The sequence below is a fragment of the Micropterus salmoides genome, unplaced genomic scaffold (genome assembly GCF_014851395.1).
Source record: "Micropterus salmoides isolate LMB-PRFRI ecotype aquatic unplaced genomic scaffold, ASM1485139v1 Ms_hic_scaffold_3499, whole genome shotgun sequence".
NCBI lineage: Eukaryota > Metazoa > Chordata > Actinopteri > Centrarchiformes > Centrarchidae > Micropterus > Micropterus salmoides.
In genome coordinates this window covers 6,784-22,650 of record NW_024042816.1, presented here as the reverse complement: position 1 = coordinate 22,650, position 15,867 = coordinate 6,784, and the positions used below count along the sequence as shown (strand labels likewise).

Below are 15,867 nucleotides of genomic sequence, written 5' to 3'. Positions count from 1 at the left end.
GCAGTGGGACTCTGGCCGACGTTACATACCAGCTTATTATTACAAGGCATCAAACTTACAGTCCATAATTTATTGTCAGATGTATTTGAACTTTTTCTTTAGTGAGTCTTCTGGAATAAAGAATCGAGTCAAGATGTCTAAGAATTTTATTCTTTACAAAGGCTCAAACAAACATACAGAGTGCAACCAGTAAAGTATTTCCTTTCCCTCAGTTCTGGTTTATATAGCATAGAGCATATCTGCCCTAAATGGTAGGTTTCGTCTCTTTTATTCAATTTAGCAGGAAACATATTTCAACCCATTTATCAAATTGTCCCATAGATGTTTTATCTTTCTCAGTCGTAAATTTTATAACTGGCAGAAGGATTTTAAGAGCTGTTTCCCACTCAGTTCTCACTTTACTCCAACATATCCCTTATTTGTTTCTCTACGTACCTGTACCTTCATCTCTGGAAATGACACTTATGCTGCCGTTCAGTGGTGGACAGTAATTACGTACATTTACTCAAGTACTGTACTTATGTACAAATGATTATATTCTGTTCATGCCACTTTTTGTGTCTCCACCAAACTCAGACTGAGAGATTGTTCTTTTTTCTTCACTACAACAGCTTTTGTTACTTTACAAAGTAAGCATTGTACTACATATGAAGAGTTTATAAAATATAATGTTTTGTAATTAATTTAATTACCAACAGTTTATTCAAGCACAGCTGAAACAATTAGTTGGTTGAAAAAAATGTTTTTATTGGCAGCTTTTTTGATCATTTGTCATTTTTCATGTCAAAATATTTCATCGTTCCAGCTTCACAAATTAATTATTTGAAACATTTTGATGTAGTGTTAATAATATTGAGGTTTGGATTGACATGAACAATTTTAGGCCAATCTCTCCCTGTTCTTTCAAAAATCTTGAAATCATTAGTTGCTATCCAATCATATTTGGACTCGCAGAACATTTGAAATGAGGGTTTAGTATTACAGTCTACATATTGCTTCAAACCAGGCAGCACAGCTTAAAGCTTGCAATGGTTACAATCACCAAGCATTTCAATTGTCTGTGAAAACAATCTGCTGGAGTAGTAATGGAGATACTTTGAAAATACTATGAACATATTCAAGTTCTGTTATTTGTTTATTGTGTTTTATCTGTAGTACTTCATTTAATGTTGCTTCTATCAGCACTAAAACAAATCCAGACTGTATCATAAACCACTGAAGTTTAACAGTGTGTGACTCCCTCTAGTGGACGTTGTGGAGTATTCTGTTGTCTTTGCCCCAAAGGTTTTTGTACAGAGTTTTGGTGTTTCCTGTCACTGTGGGCTGCAGAGCACAGTAGTACACAGCAGAGTCTGTCACTGCAGCAGAGGAGATCTGCAGATCCAGATGGGTTTTATCATCACTTACTTTAACAGACAGTCTAGAGACTGGATTTGATGTCAGTAGTCCTGTTCCTGTGTGTGAAATAAGAAACTTTGGTGGTTTTCCTGGATATTGTCGATACCAGAAGAAATAATCATCAGCTGCAGCAGCTTTAGAGTATTCGTAGGACAGAATAACAGAGCTGCCTTCTAAAGTGAACTCTTCATTCCTGACTGGAGTGAGTTCTTCACAGCTGACACCTGAAGAAAAAAATAACTCTGTAACTTTACAATCTAAAGGTTTCTATCAGTGAAGCTCTCTTAATGTTGATGATCTCACCTACCTCTTATTGTGAGCAGAAACAAAGTCACAAACAGACTGAAGTTCACTGACAGCATCTTAAAGAGAAAGAGAATCTGTCTGCTTTTGGATCAAACACCACTGTGAAAGTTTGTCTGTTTTCTGTTGTTGAGTCCAAGTTTTGCTCCTCCCTTAATCCCTCCCTCCTTCCTCTCATAAGTCTGACAAATAGTGAGTTTGTCTCTGCTGTGGTGCTGTTATTCACTAAATGACGACATTTCCATCAGGTAACAAGTAGCTGATAAGGAAACACTGATTCTTGACAGAACATGAGAAGGTCCTGACTGAGGTCAATCTTTACGCAGACGATATAACAGTATTATTCACTTTATTACATCTGTGTCACATTTAGGACAAATCAAATCCTGACAGGACATTACAAAAATGAATCGAGTAAAGTAGATGTTCAACTCCAGAGAGGGAGATTGTTTGCATCTGACTTTGGTCCATATTAACATGATAGCATCACGCAGTTGCTGCAGATTTGTCGGCTACACGTCCATTATGCTAATATCCCATTCCACCCCATCCCAAACGTGCTCTGTTGGATTGAAATCTGCTGACTGTGGAGGCCACTGGAGTACAGTGAACTCATTGTCATGTTCAAGAAACCAGGTTAAGGTGATTTGAGCTTTGTGACATGGGGAATTATCCTGCTGGAAGTAGCAATCAGAAGATGGATACACTGTGGTCATAAATGGATGGACATGGTCAACAACAATACTCTGTCAATAGGCTGTCGCATTTAAACGATGCTCAGTTGGAACTAAGGGGCCCAAAGTGTGCCAAGAAAATATCACCAAAGCCATTACACCACACACAACAGTGTGTGACTCCCTCTAGTGGATGTTGTGGAGTATTCTGTTGTCTTTGCTCCAAAGGTTTTTGTACAGAGTTTTGGTGTTTCCTGTCACTGTGGGCCTCACAGCACAGTAGTACACAGCAGAGTCTGTCACTGCAGCAGAGGAGATCTGCAGATCCAGATGGGTTTTATCATCACTCACTTTAGCAGACCACCTAGAGTTTGTTGCATTTTTTGTTCCCAAGTGAAAGATGAGGAACTCTGGTGGTTTTCCTGGATGCTGTAGATACCAATAAAACTCATCACTACCAGTTACTTGTTTGGAGTATTTGTAGGACAGAGTAACAGAGCTGCCTTCTAAAGTGAACTCTTCATTCCTGACTGCAGTGAGTTCTTCACAGCTGACACCTGAAGGAAAGAAAAACTCTGTAACTTTACAATCTAAAGGTTTCTATCAGTGAAGCTCTCTTAATGTTGATGATCTCACCTACCTCTTATTGTGAGCAGAAACAAAGTCACAAACAGACTGAAGTTCACTGACAGCATCTTAAAGAGAAAGAGAATCTGTCTGCTTTTGGATCAAACACCACTGTGAAAGTTTGTGTCTTTTCTGTCGTTGAGTCCCAGTTTTGCTCCTCCCTTAATCCCTCCCTCCTTCCTCTCACAACTCTGACAAATAGTGAGTTTGCCACATTAGTTACTTATTCAATACTTCAAGATGGTGGCGTGAAGGGCGGAGGTAGTGTAACCAGCTCCCATACAAAACCCTAACTTGTCCCCTATCCTGAGTTTCTTAATTACAGAAATGACCCCAACTGCATACTAATAGAAACCAACACGGTTCAGCTAAAAATGCCCCCCAAAAGAGCTGAAGCGGCGACGAGGGAAGACAAGAGTGGAAAGACCCCTCTATCAGCCTCGGCTAACGCCTGCACAGCTAACGCAAGCTCACCTGAGGGAAACACAGAGAAGCCGCTGACCTGGTTTCACAAAGAAATGGAAAAAGGGTTAGAGAAAATTCCCTAGGCGTCTCTGTGGAAACTCTTATCAGCAAAAGAAATTAGCGGTCTTAAAGAAAAAGGAACACGATCTGGAGAACAGAGCCAGACAGCAGAATCTAAGGCTGCTTGGATTCCCGGGACGTGTGAAAGGGAAAAACGGCATCCACAAGAATGGCTCCCGAAAATACTTGACCTTGAGACCGACACCCCGCTCGAAATCCAGCGAGCTCACTTTACACTCCAGCGTGGACCCGATGAAGGTAGCTTCCCCCGGGCTCTAGTTATCCGCCCATAGATGTGATGAAAATCTTCAGTGCAACACGGAAGAAAAGATCGCTCAAGTACAGTAACTCAGACATCATGATATTCAGGGAATGTCCACGGCTCTCTATAAGAAAAAGAAAGCCTTCATGCTGCTGGGGGAAAAAAGCTACATGACAGCAGCATATCCTTCAGGCTTCTCCACCCCACTAATCTGGTCCTGGACCTCCTGGAGGGATGGTGCACCTTAACATAATTAAGGCCTGGCAGTATCCTCATTTCACCTTATTCTTATTTCCCCTACCAGACTACCTGTTTATCTGCCGGCAAATTTTCACATAGAACAGAGGGTATATGTACTTTATAATGCTGTCAGCGACAAATAGTGTCATCTGAACGAACTTTCAGGACTTCTCAAGCCTTACTTGAGAGACTGTGGACACCTGCTAAGAGTTATTCTTCTGAATTTACAGAAGCAGAGTTCCCCTTCCACTAGATTATATAAGTGAATTCTGGAGGTGTTTCATAATGGAGTTGTGGCCATTCAGCTTTCCCTGACCTTACTTGGGTGGCTTGGTTACATGGTTAGAGCAGTCTATCTTAATACGCTTGTGGACAGGAAGAAATATAGGCCAGTCTCTTCTTTTACGGGATGGGTGGGTTTGGAGGGAGGTAGGAGGGTTTCTGAAAGGGCAGGGTCTGTTTATCTTTTTAGTGGGTTTTTCTCTATTTTGTTTTCTCCTTTTCCTCTTTTCCTTTTCTACCCTTTGTTACAAGACACCACCATGTCTTTTACCTCATCTACTGACAATTATTTTCCACATTGCCACACTAGTGCACGTTGTGATCCATGTCTGCAGATATAACATACAGCTTTCTTAGTTGGAACACCAATGGAATTAATCAACAGGTTAAATGCTCAAAAATCCTCGACTTCCTTAGAAATCATAGTGTTGACGTTGCATGCAGGAATCTCACTTAACAGATGCAGAACACTGTAAGCTAGGTAAACAATGGCAAGGCCAAATATACTACTTTTCATTCACCTCTCAGGCGCGGGGAGTGACCATTTTATTAAGAAAAGGGTTGCCGTTTTATTTGAAACATGTAGAAAAGGACAAGGAAGGTTGATGAGCCAGCCACTACACTTAATGTTTACAGACCCAAAATGATCCAAATTTCTTTGTGAATCTTTTCTTCAATATAACTTCCCCCCCCCCCACTGAGCTCATCGTCGGAGGAGACTTTAACCTGGTTCTGGAGCCAGCTAAGGACAGATCCTCTCCAACTCCTAAATCTTTATCCTCAGCAGCTAAGGCCCTTAAAAAGAACTAGATCAATTTAATCGATGTGTGGAGAGTCAGACACAAATCTCTTTGTGAATACTCTTTCTACTCATAACAGTTACTCCCGGATGACATTTTTTATGCAGGGAAGGAGCATCTCGTTACCTCATGCGAATATTTATCTAAAATACACTCAGATGATGCTCCTCTCCTGCTCCACGTGACCAAGCAGAACCAAAACAAAAAACCCAAACGTTAGAGGTTCCCCATTCATTTGGTCCCTGATGAGGACTTCATCAAATGAACTAATGAACAGATTGGTTTCTTTCTCACCACAAATGCAGGTTCTGCTTTCCCGAAAAAAAAAAAACAATGTCAATCTAAAATGAGGACACAAACACCTGTCTGAAACATCCAATCTGCAAACTGTACACAACTTCTGTTGGAGCCCGAAACCTGGTTAAACGTACAGACCCTCACTACCCATAATGCTCCTGTGAATCCTCCCCCAGTGTTTCATTAGCAGCTGGAACCACAGTGACTCTGATAAAACAGGAATTAGCAGAATCCATCTGATATGAAGCTGTGGTTTGAATACCACTTCCCTCCTCTTTGAAGAGTAGTCAGATATCTGGGTTCAGGTTTTTGTACAGCCTCTTCTACACTTTGTATCACTGTGTTTCTAGAGCACAGTAGTAGAGAGCTGTGTCTGCCAGGGTTAGATCTCTGATGGTCAGTGTAGTTGATGTTGCTGATGTTTCAGATTCATATCTTCTATCAGGAATATGTTCATCTGAGTATCTTTTGCTCCTTTCCAGAGTATAAACTGAGGTGCCTGAAGGTCAGAATGATGTTTGTACCAGTAAAGGCAATAATTGCTGTGTCTGATAGTTGCATGTGAGTGTGACAGATTGTCCTTCTCTTCACTGACTTCCTCTTGTACAGGAGAGATTGTGTCTCCAGCTATTAGTCCTGGAAAAAGTAGAGCAAATGAAGCCATTAGACTAACATTGTTCATGAGGCTGAGAGGAGAAGACAGTGGAAAATGGCAGCTGTACAGTGTTACTCTGTGGACACAAACAGCTCAGCTGTTTCCATAAATCTTTAGAAAAGAATAAAAAGATGTTGTGCTTTCTATCTTACCAAAGAAAAGAGCAGCAAGAATAATCCCCAGCCAATGTTCCATCTCTACAACAAGGTTTAAATCAACAGGAGAAACTAGCTGATGTTCAACATTCAGTCTGAGAATTGTTCTCTTCACAGCAGCAGTTATTATTGACAGAATGGTTGAACACAGTGCAGAAGTAGTGCACCGCCTACTTGATAATGTGGCTCAGCTTGGATTAACAGCAGCTACAGTGTCATCTAGTGGCCAATCAGAATCAGACCACAGAAGAAGAAAAGACACCACTGAAACTTGTGCCAGAGAACCTAAGAGATCTAGAGGGAGGACACATTAAAAGCACATCTGACAAGTTTTCAGGCGCTAATAAACCAACAAAAAGAGCTTAAAATCTATTCTAAAACTGACAGGCAGCCAATGCAGGGACTTTAGGACAGGTGATATGTGTGCTCTCCTTCTGATCTTAGTACATGTACTGCTGCATTCTGAATGATCTGTAGATTATTTATAGCTTTCTTAGGTAGAACAGAAAAGAGCTTCAATATGTGCAGAGTAAATAAAGCTGCGTTGCCTTGTTTTTATACTTTCATGGTTGATCATTACTTGGTCATCCATAAAATCTCCTCTGTAAACTGGCACTGAAACAAATGTGTGTGAGAAACATTTGGTGCAGAATCCATTTGTTAAAGAGAAAAGATTTTTTTATCATGAGGTGGGATAGAACCACCAACCCTTGGGTTGTGAGTCTGTGTCTTACCAACTGAACTAACTGAACATCATGTCAGCAACTTAATATTATAGATTATATTCTCACCCACCATCTAATGGTTAAAAATCTGCTCTTACTTATTTGCAGACCCCTGCAGTATATTATTACTTCTTCTTCTTCTAACGTATGCAGCCAACACAGTAATGAGTGTCTGCTCTGTTCATCACTAGATGAATGTAGTGATGAAACGCGCTCTGTAGCCTGTTTGTCCATTTTCAGCTACTGTAGAAACATGACGATGCAACGTGGCGACGTCCATAGAAGGGGGTGACGGCGGTTATGGAGATAGAAATGGCTCATTCTCTGGTAATATACACACATAATGGTTCATTATGTAAGGTCTTTACACACCTCTGAAAACATAGTTATGGATCTTATGTTGCATTTTTGTCAATAGATCCTCAGAAATATTACACACTGTCTGTTTGTCTGATGGAGAGAATCACTATGAAAGGCTTTGTATAAAGAGCGTTCTGTAAATGCAGTGTATTTAGTGTTTACAGGAACGTTTGATGGCTGACAACATTGTTGCGATATATCCTTTAGGTTACAAAGAAATCAGTGTGTTAATCTCATCAGGAACTCAGAGGAATATTGATGTAACCAATACTTTATCTACATAGTTAACATCACACTCCTTATATCAACAGTGTGTCAGGCTATTAACACTGTATTTCATTTTTTAGTGTTATGCCTCATTTTTCTTCAAGTTTTTCTCATCAGTGCAAACAATCCAGGCTGGATTATAAACCACTGAAGTTGGTGAAATGTAAAGTTCAGAGTGAAGAAGTTACAAGTGACAACTGTTTGTTTGTCCACTGACAACCAATTTAAAATCTCCAGCCAGAAATCTGTGTCACATTTGATTTTGAACTGAATTTCAAACCACATTTCAATAATCTCATTCAATCCTGCTACTTCCACCTAAGAAATATTACCAAAATAAAATCAGCTATGTCCTTTGTCTTTTCACACCTGGACTATTGCAGTGCACTGTTTACCTGCCTTAGTTAGTCCTCAGTGGCTCAGCTTCAGGTCGTGCAGAATGCTGCTGCTTAAATTTTAACTAAGACCAATTGTAGGTCCCATTTCACCCCAATTCTCACCTCCATTCTTTGGTTTCCAGTTAATAACTTTGATAGAGGTTTTGACTCCCTATGCTCCAAGTTGTGACCTGACATCCTGTGACCTACCCTCGCTAGTCCTCAGGTCAGGGCTTCTGAAAGGGTGACCAGACATACATTATTTACTAATACTTTACTCGCACAATTCTATTATAGTTGTCACATTTCGGGACAAATCAAAACATGAGACAAAATAAATCACCTACAAAACACATGTTCAGCTCCAGACAGGAAGATTGTTTGCATCTGTCAAATTCTCCCTCTATCATTTCATGCTTCATCACCTGGTCATCCATGAATTCTTTTCTGTTTTGTAAACTATTTCATGGACTATGATCCTTTCACAAATGTTTTAATCTCCAGACTGGATCCTGTAAATCTGACAGATGCAGAGTCAGAGCCTTGACTTCATGTGTTTTTCCAGAATGGATATTTGAACCATTTTCTCCTGAAGGATCAAACAGCAGTGGAGAGAAAGGACTTCCTTGGTGGAGGACTCTCAGCTGGTTTTGGTTGTCAGAGGATTTTCAGTGTGATAGTCTCTCATTTATGTGAATAACACCTGATGTTATAAAGTTACCATCCAATAACTAATAATTATTTTGTGTGACGTGATTCAAAAACACTTCAGAACTGCTAGGAAAATCTTCCAAGGTTTTACCTAGTTAGACACATTTATATAGAAATATTTTTAGTTTTGTTCCTAAATGAGACGATATCTTTTAAAAAACATCCACTTAAACATTTTTTTTTATATGAAAACAAATTTTTTTTTCATGAACACTGAACCAATATTCTCATTATATATCTATAATATTTAAAGAAATGCTCACACAGTGTTACTATGGTTACCTTGGTGAAATGTAAAGTTCAGAGTGAAGAAGTTACAAGTGGTTTCATTTCTAAAGCTTTAAATGACAAAGAGTAAAGTGGATCCAACCTGCATCATCACACTGAAGTTTAACAGTGTGTGACTCCCTCTAGTGGACGTTGTGGAGTATTCTGTTGTCTTTGCTCCAAAGGTTTTTGTACAGAGTTTTGGTGTTTCCTGTCACTGTGGGCTGCAGAGCACAGTAGTACACAGCAGAGTCAGACAGCTGAAGCTTCTGGATCTTCAGAGGAACTGATTTTGAGGTGGAATCAACTGTTGATGAAAACCTCTCCTTAAACTTATCCTCTGTTTTCACATCGTTCTGTTGCATGCGACTCAGCATGAATTTGGGGCTGTTGTTTCCATCCTGTTTGTACCAGAACAAAGTTGGATTTGTATAACTGGTCTCAAAAGTACAGCCAAGTGTAACTGTGTCTCCTTCAGCAGCAATGACATCTCCTGCTGGCTGGGTCACTCTGTCTTCTCCTTTACACTCTGGGGAAGAAGAGAACATGCAGAGGAAGAGATGGATCAATAAAGATGATTGATTAAAGGAGAACAATCAGTAGGTTTAAAGAGTTACCTAGCCAGAGAGTCAGAATCAGGATGTTTCTCAGCCAGTGGTTCATGTCTGCAGTGAGAGGGGAGGAGAGAGAGGAAGAACATTGATACTCTGATGGATCTGGGCCTTCACATCATTGGCCATTCCTCTTCATCATCTGTTGTCTTTTCTGACCTTGAGTCCCAGTTTTGCTCCTCCCTTAATCCCTCCCTCCTTCCTTTCACAACTCTGACAAATAGTGAGTTTGTCTCTGCTGTGGTGCTGTAATTCACTACATGACATCATTTCCATCAGTTAACAAGAAGCTGATAAGGTAAAACTGGTTGACTCTTGACAGAACATGTGAAGGTCCTGACTGAGGTCAATCTTTAGACAGACGATATACAACTATTCAATTACACATGACAGCCACACTTATTCAATACATTACTCAAACAGTACTATTCACATTATTACATTTGTGTCACATTTTAGGACAAATCATATCATGAGACGTCTTTACAAAAATAAATTGAGTAAACTAGATGTTAAGCTCCAGACAGGAAGATTGTTTGCATATGTCAAATTTTCCTTCTATTGTTTCATGCTTGATCATTACTTGGTCATCCATGAATTCTGTTCTGTTCTGTAAACAGTTTAATGACCATCATTGGTTTACAAATGTTTTAATCTCCAGACTGGATCCTGTATATTTGACCAAGGGCATCGTAGTGGGGGGTGAAAGCATTTAGCAATTATAGTCATTGCATAGAAGTAAATGTTGGAAAAAGGTTGAAATGTGTTGACATTTCGGATGACATGTGTGTTGGAGGGGGGTTTTGGGGGGTGGGGGCAGTGGGTAATGGGGGTGGGGCACAGGGACTGCTTACAGAATTTGTGCAACGACCCGGTATATCTGACAGATGCTGAGTCAGAGCCTTGACATCATGTGTTTTTACAGAATGGACATTTTAATTATTTACTCCTTAAGGATCAAACAGCAGTGGAGAGAAAGGACTTCCTTGGTTGAGAACTCTCAGCTATTAGGCTGCTGATAGTCTCTCTTTATATAAACACCATCCAACATCATTATCATCCTTTGTCGGAATTGATTTAGAACTTGTAGTATCTTCCACATGCTGCTGCTGCATTGTTTTGTTTAATCACCAGCACCACAAATTCAGATCATAAACCACTGAAGTTTAACAGTGTGTGACTCCCTCTAGTGGACGTTGTGGAGTATTCTGTTGTCTTTGCTCCAAAGGTTTTTGTACAGAGTTTTGGTGTTTCCTGTCACTGTGGGCTGCAGAGCACAGTAGTACACAGCAGAGTCTGTCACTGCAGCAGAGGAGATCTGCAGATGAAACTCCTTTGCTGTTTTGTCATGTTTATAAGAAAACCCTGCTTTCTTTGAATATTCTGCAAGGAAAAACTGTGGAGATGAACTGGACTTCTGTTGATACCAGAAGAAGTAGTCGAAAGATCCTGAATAGTTGCAGGAGACAGTCACAGAGTCTCCTTCCAAAGCCAGCATTACATCTTTAAATGGTTTCACTAAATCCTCAGAGGATCCTGAAAAAGACAAAGAGAGATTTCACTCTGATATTTCTTTAAAGTGAGAGAAAAACAAATGAGTATTTGCCAAACTGAAATGTTTTCTGAGTCATGTTTAAAATCTCCTGTTAAATTTCACTCACCAGTGTGAAACATGAAGATGATCATCCAAACTAAGCAGAGCTGCATCATTTCCACTTGTACTGAATGAACAATAGAGAGAACACAGCAGCTCTTCACTTCCAACATGAAGCCTTTCATATTCAGTTGTGGAGCTCCTCCTCTTGCTGTGCTCTGTTTCCATTCAGGCTGATGGAAGCTTTAGAAATGACAGTGATGCTGCAGTCATCATCATCCAAGAAGGTCAGACTGAAGGAGAATCTGCAGGAAATTCACCTGAAGGAATCTGGACACAAACACCTGGCTGAAACCTCCAATCTGCAAACTGTACACAACTTCTGTTGGAGCCCGAAACCTGGTTAAACGTACAGATCCCCACTACCCATAATGCTCCTGTGAATCCTCCCCCAGTGTTTCACTAGCAGCTGGAACCACAGTGACTCTGATAAAACAGGAATTAGCAGAATCCATCTGATATGAAGCTGTGGTTTGAATACCACTTCCCTCCTCTTTGAAGAGTAGTCAGATATCTGGGTTCAGGTTTTTGTACAGCCTCTTCTACACTTTGTATCACTGTGTTTGTAGAGCACAGTAGTAGAGAGCTGTGTCTGCCAGGGTTAGATCTCTGATGGTCAGTTTAGTTGATGTTGCTGATGTTTCAGATCCATATCTTCTATCAGGAATATGTTCACTACCACTCTCTGATTTTGCTCCTTTCCAGAGTATAAACTGAGGTGCCTGAAGATCAGAATGATGTTTGTACCAGTAAAGTTCAGGATAATTGTATGTTGTCTGATAGTTGCATGTGAGTGTGACAGATTGTCCTTCTCTTCCACTGACTTCCTCTCGTACAGGAGAGATTGTGTCTCCAGCTATTAGTCCTGGAAAAAGTAGAGCAAATGAAGCCATTAGACTAACATTGTTCATGAGGCTGAGAGGAGAAGACAGTGGAAAATGGCAGCTGTACAGTGTTACTCTGTGGACACAAACACTCCAACACTCACCTATGAAGTGAGAGCAAAGTAAAAAGAGGTAAAGCAACATGTCTTTGGAGTTGTTAAAGCCAGACAGACAGCAGATGAGCAATGTTCTTCCACTGCAGTAGAATGAAGAAACTAAACAGCCTCTCTGCTGCACAGCCCTTCTCCTCAACATCAAGCTGATTGTGCTTTTAGTTCCTCAAACATTTCTGCTCTGGAGACGCAAAGAATCTCATTGGTTGAGTTGGACTTCAGTGGGCGGGGCCAGAGAATCCCCTTTTTAGAGATTGGCTGTCTACCAAAGTTCAACTTAGTTCAGTGGTTGGGTGTACCGTGACTCCAAAAGCTCCATAAAACTGTGAAAACCTGTATTCTCTACCACAGCGGTGGCCTGGTCATCCAAGAGTTCAATGACCCTCTCTGTAATCCTTTTGACCTTGTCTTTGTCTCTGGGAAATCGTCCAGTGTTTGTTTCTTTGCTGCAGGCTTTGCTGAGTTACCTGAGTGAACTCACTGGATTCTGGTTCCAGATCAAATTGGCATTATTGAACGCAGCTTTGTTACTGCCGCCTGGTGAAATGCTCACATGTCCGGTATCATAAGTGGCTGTTGTTTTCTTGGTCGTAGACAGCTGAAGTCTGTTTCTGCTGTTCATTCAGTCTCTTGTTCGTTATTGTTGGTGTCCCCATAGTTGTTAGATGTGATGACAGAAAGCTCTCCAGTCTTCCTCTTTGGATGGTAGCACCAGTGGTGGCCTCAAGGATCTGGGGGGCCGTTTCAAGAGCAAATGTGGGGCCCTACCCAACCCCATGATGGGGCTGGTTGGCACAAATTGACAACATGACTTTAATCACCGATCATCAATTTTAGAAAACATTTATGTACATTAAAACATCTTTATAGCAGAGATCTTAATTTTAATTTGCTGCTGGTTAGAATATTTTAATATAAATTATGCCAGAAATTTTATGCTATGGACTCATTCAATCAACCCAAGTGCAAAACCACACCCACAAATGCACACTCACTCCAAGTGCTCACCCCTCACACTACCACTGCACTCAAAATTGGCCGATACAGGTCTACTCCGTTACAGACGCGCAGTGGCTGGCCAGTCCGGATTAAGGCATGGCTGGCATCACCCTCTGAGTTGATGCAGACTGCCAACAACCTTCGGCCGCTGTGCCGGTCAGCCCATTCGGCTGACATCTCGATTTCACCGACCAAATGTGCACTGATAAATGCAAGGTCGGTAATGAACAAAACTTCATCCTTCAGGATTTCTTCATCACACAGGCTGTGGATGTACTATTCTTAACAGAAACATGGATTGCCCCCGTGGGTGAGTTCGATGCCTTCGCAGAGCTTTTACCTCCTGACTGTACTTTTTTAAATTCCCCAAGGACCACTGGACGTGGAGGAGGAATAGCAACTGTCTTAAAGAGCAGCTCACATTGTAAACTTTTGGCTCCATCTGTTTTTTCCTCATTTGAACTAAGCTCGTTTGTCTTAGGCCGGTCGGATCCTGTACCGTGTGCGGTGGTATATCGCCTGCCGTAATACAACAAATATTTTATCAAGGAGTTTTCTGATTTCTTGGCCAGTATCATGACAGACTATGACAGAGTTTTAATTGTTGGTGACTGTAACGTGCATGTCTGTTGTCCTTCTAAACCACTCACAAAAGATTTTTTGGATATGATTGATGCTTTTAACTTTTTACAATATGTCAGTGGACCCACACAAGAACAAGGGCACACGTTAGATCTTATGGTTTGCCCGTTTTAAATATCCAGACACAGGAAGCCAGTTTTATTTGATTTTAACTTTAACCAACTGCTCCTGCACGCCTAGGCCGTGTGTTTAAGCCGACCACTGCTGCTCAGTTTTCTTGTGCTTTCCAAAGTCAGTCTGACACTGGTCTCTTGGCTGACACAGAGAAATTAACTTCTTCCTTTCTCTCCACATATGCCAGCATTCTTGACATTATTTCTCCTTTAAAAGTTTTGCGCCCCAGACCTAAATCTGAGCCGTGGGTTAATGACACCACCCGTGCAGCAAGGAGAGAGTGCAGGAGAGCAGAGCGCCGGTGGAAGAAAGACAAGCTTCATGTCTCTCTTTATTACTTTAAATTTTAAAGTAAAGCTGGAGAATGTATCAAAAAATAGTTAAACTGAAAAAATAGATACCTAAAAGAAAAAATGATCCAAAATCTAAACAAACCACGTGTCCTTTTTAAAAGCATTGATTCCATTTTAAACTCACCCCAATCCTCCTGTTTGGAAGCTTCTTCTGAAGTCTGGTTGTTTGTTTGTTTTATTTGGATCCCCATTAGCTTCAGCATAAGCTGAAAGCTATTCTTCCTGGGGTCCTCCAATCTTCCATGTGACAATACAATTTATTACATCACATTACACACTATACGCACAGGACATTACACAACATTTAAATACATATTGTACAATTAATGCCATTGATCACCAAAATAATAAAAAATAATAAAATAAATAAATAATTAAAATAAAATGTCGCTCCTCCGAATAGATCTATATCAAAGAATAAGCTAACTAAGAACCCTACAACAGTATCTCCTTAAATTAAATTAATATTAAATATCTAAATTTCTTTGAAGGTAATATTATATATTACCTTCAAAAATATTATAATATTAAGTGAAGTTTTTAAACCATACAGAGTGTTTTGTTGTTTGATAGTATTTGGGAGCGAGTTCCATTCACACATTGCTCTGTACCTAACTGATAGTTGAATTGATTTTGAAGTCTGTGAGAATATACAATATTTTTTTAGACAAGATTACCTCCATTAGAACTCATATTTCCCCACCTGTATCCGACCTCTCTGAAATGATGACCTGTTTAACAATGTTTGATCAGTTTGAGCCTGTGTCGCTTCCTCGCCTCAATAAAATAATTTCACAGCTCAAACCCTCAGCCTGTCCCACAGACATTGTCCCCCTTCTCCTTTTTGAGGAGGTCTGGACCACTATAGGGCCAAGTGTCCAAAAAATGATTAACAGCAGTCTGACTTCAGGAATTGTCCAGCTTATTGCAAAGAAGCAACTGTTGTACCTCTAATGAAAAAGCTAAATTTGGACATTACAATTTTAGCTAACTACAGACCGATATCAAAGCTTCCTTTTATTTCTAAAATCTTAGAAAAAACTGTATTTGCACAACTACCTACCTTTTTAGATACAAATGGTATTTTAGAATTTTTTCTGGTTTTAAAGCTTTCATAGTACAGAGACTGCACTTTTTTTTAGAGTTTTTAATGATCTTTTACTAACTACAACCATGGTGACTCTGCTATTCTTGTGCTTTTAGACCTTACTGCTGCTTTTGATACAATTGATCACGCCATTCTCATTTGTCGCTTTGAGGACTGTGTGGGCATCCGAGATACTGCCCTGCAGTGTTTCAGATCGTATTTATCTGAGCGATGTTTTTATGTAAAACTTGGTGACTTCACGTCATCTACCGCTCCCCTTCTCTGTGGAGTTCCTCAGGGCTCAGTTCTTGGACCACTATTGTTCTCCTTATACATTCTCCCTCTTGGAAACATTTTTAAAAAATATGGTATTTTCTACCACTTTTATTCGGACGACTCGCAAATCTACTTGCCCCTGAGAAGAAATGCAAACAGTTCCCTGAATCCTATACTTGAATGTCTCATGGATATTAAGGCCTGGATGT

General features: G+C 40.3%; 1 gene segment (V, D, J or C); it reads right to left on the bottom strand.

Moving 5' to 3' along the window:
* Positions 1-8,169: 8,169 nt before the first annotated feature.
* On the bottom strand, positions 8,170-9,592 carry LOC119884494. The segment is given in 3 exon segments: positions 8,170-8,183; positions 9,116-9,454; positions 9,543-9,592. Coding segments are annotated over 3 exon segments (399 nt in total).
* Positions 9,593-15,867: the final 6,275 nt, after the last annotated feature.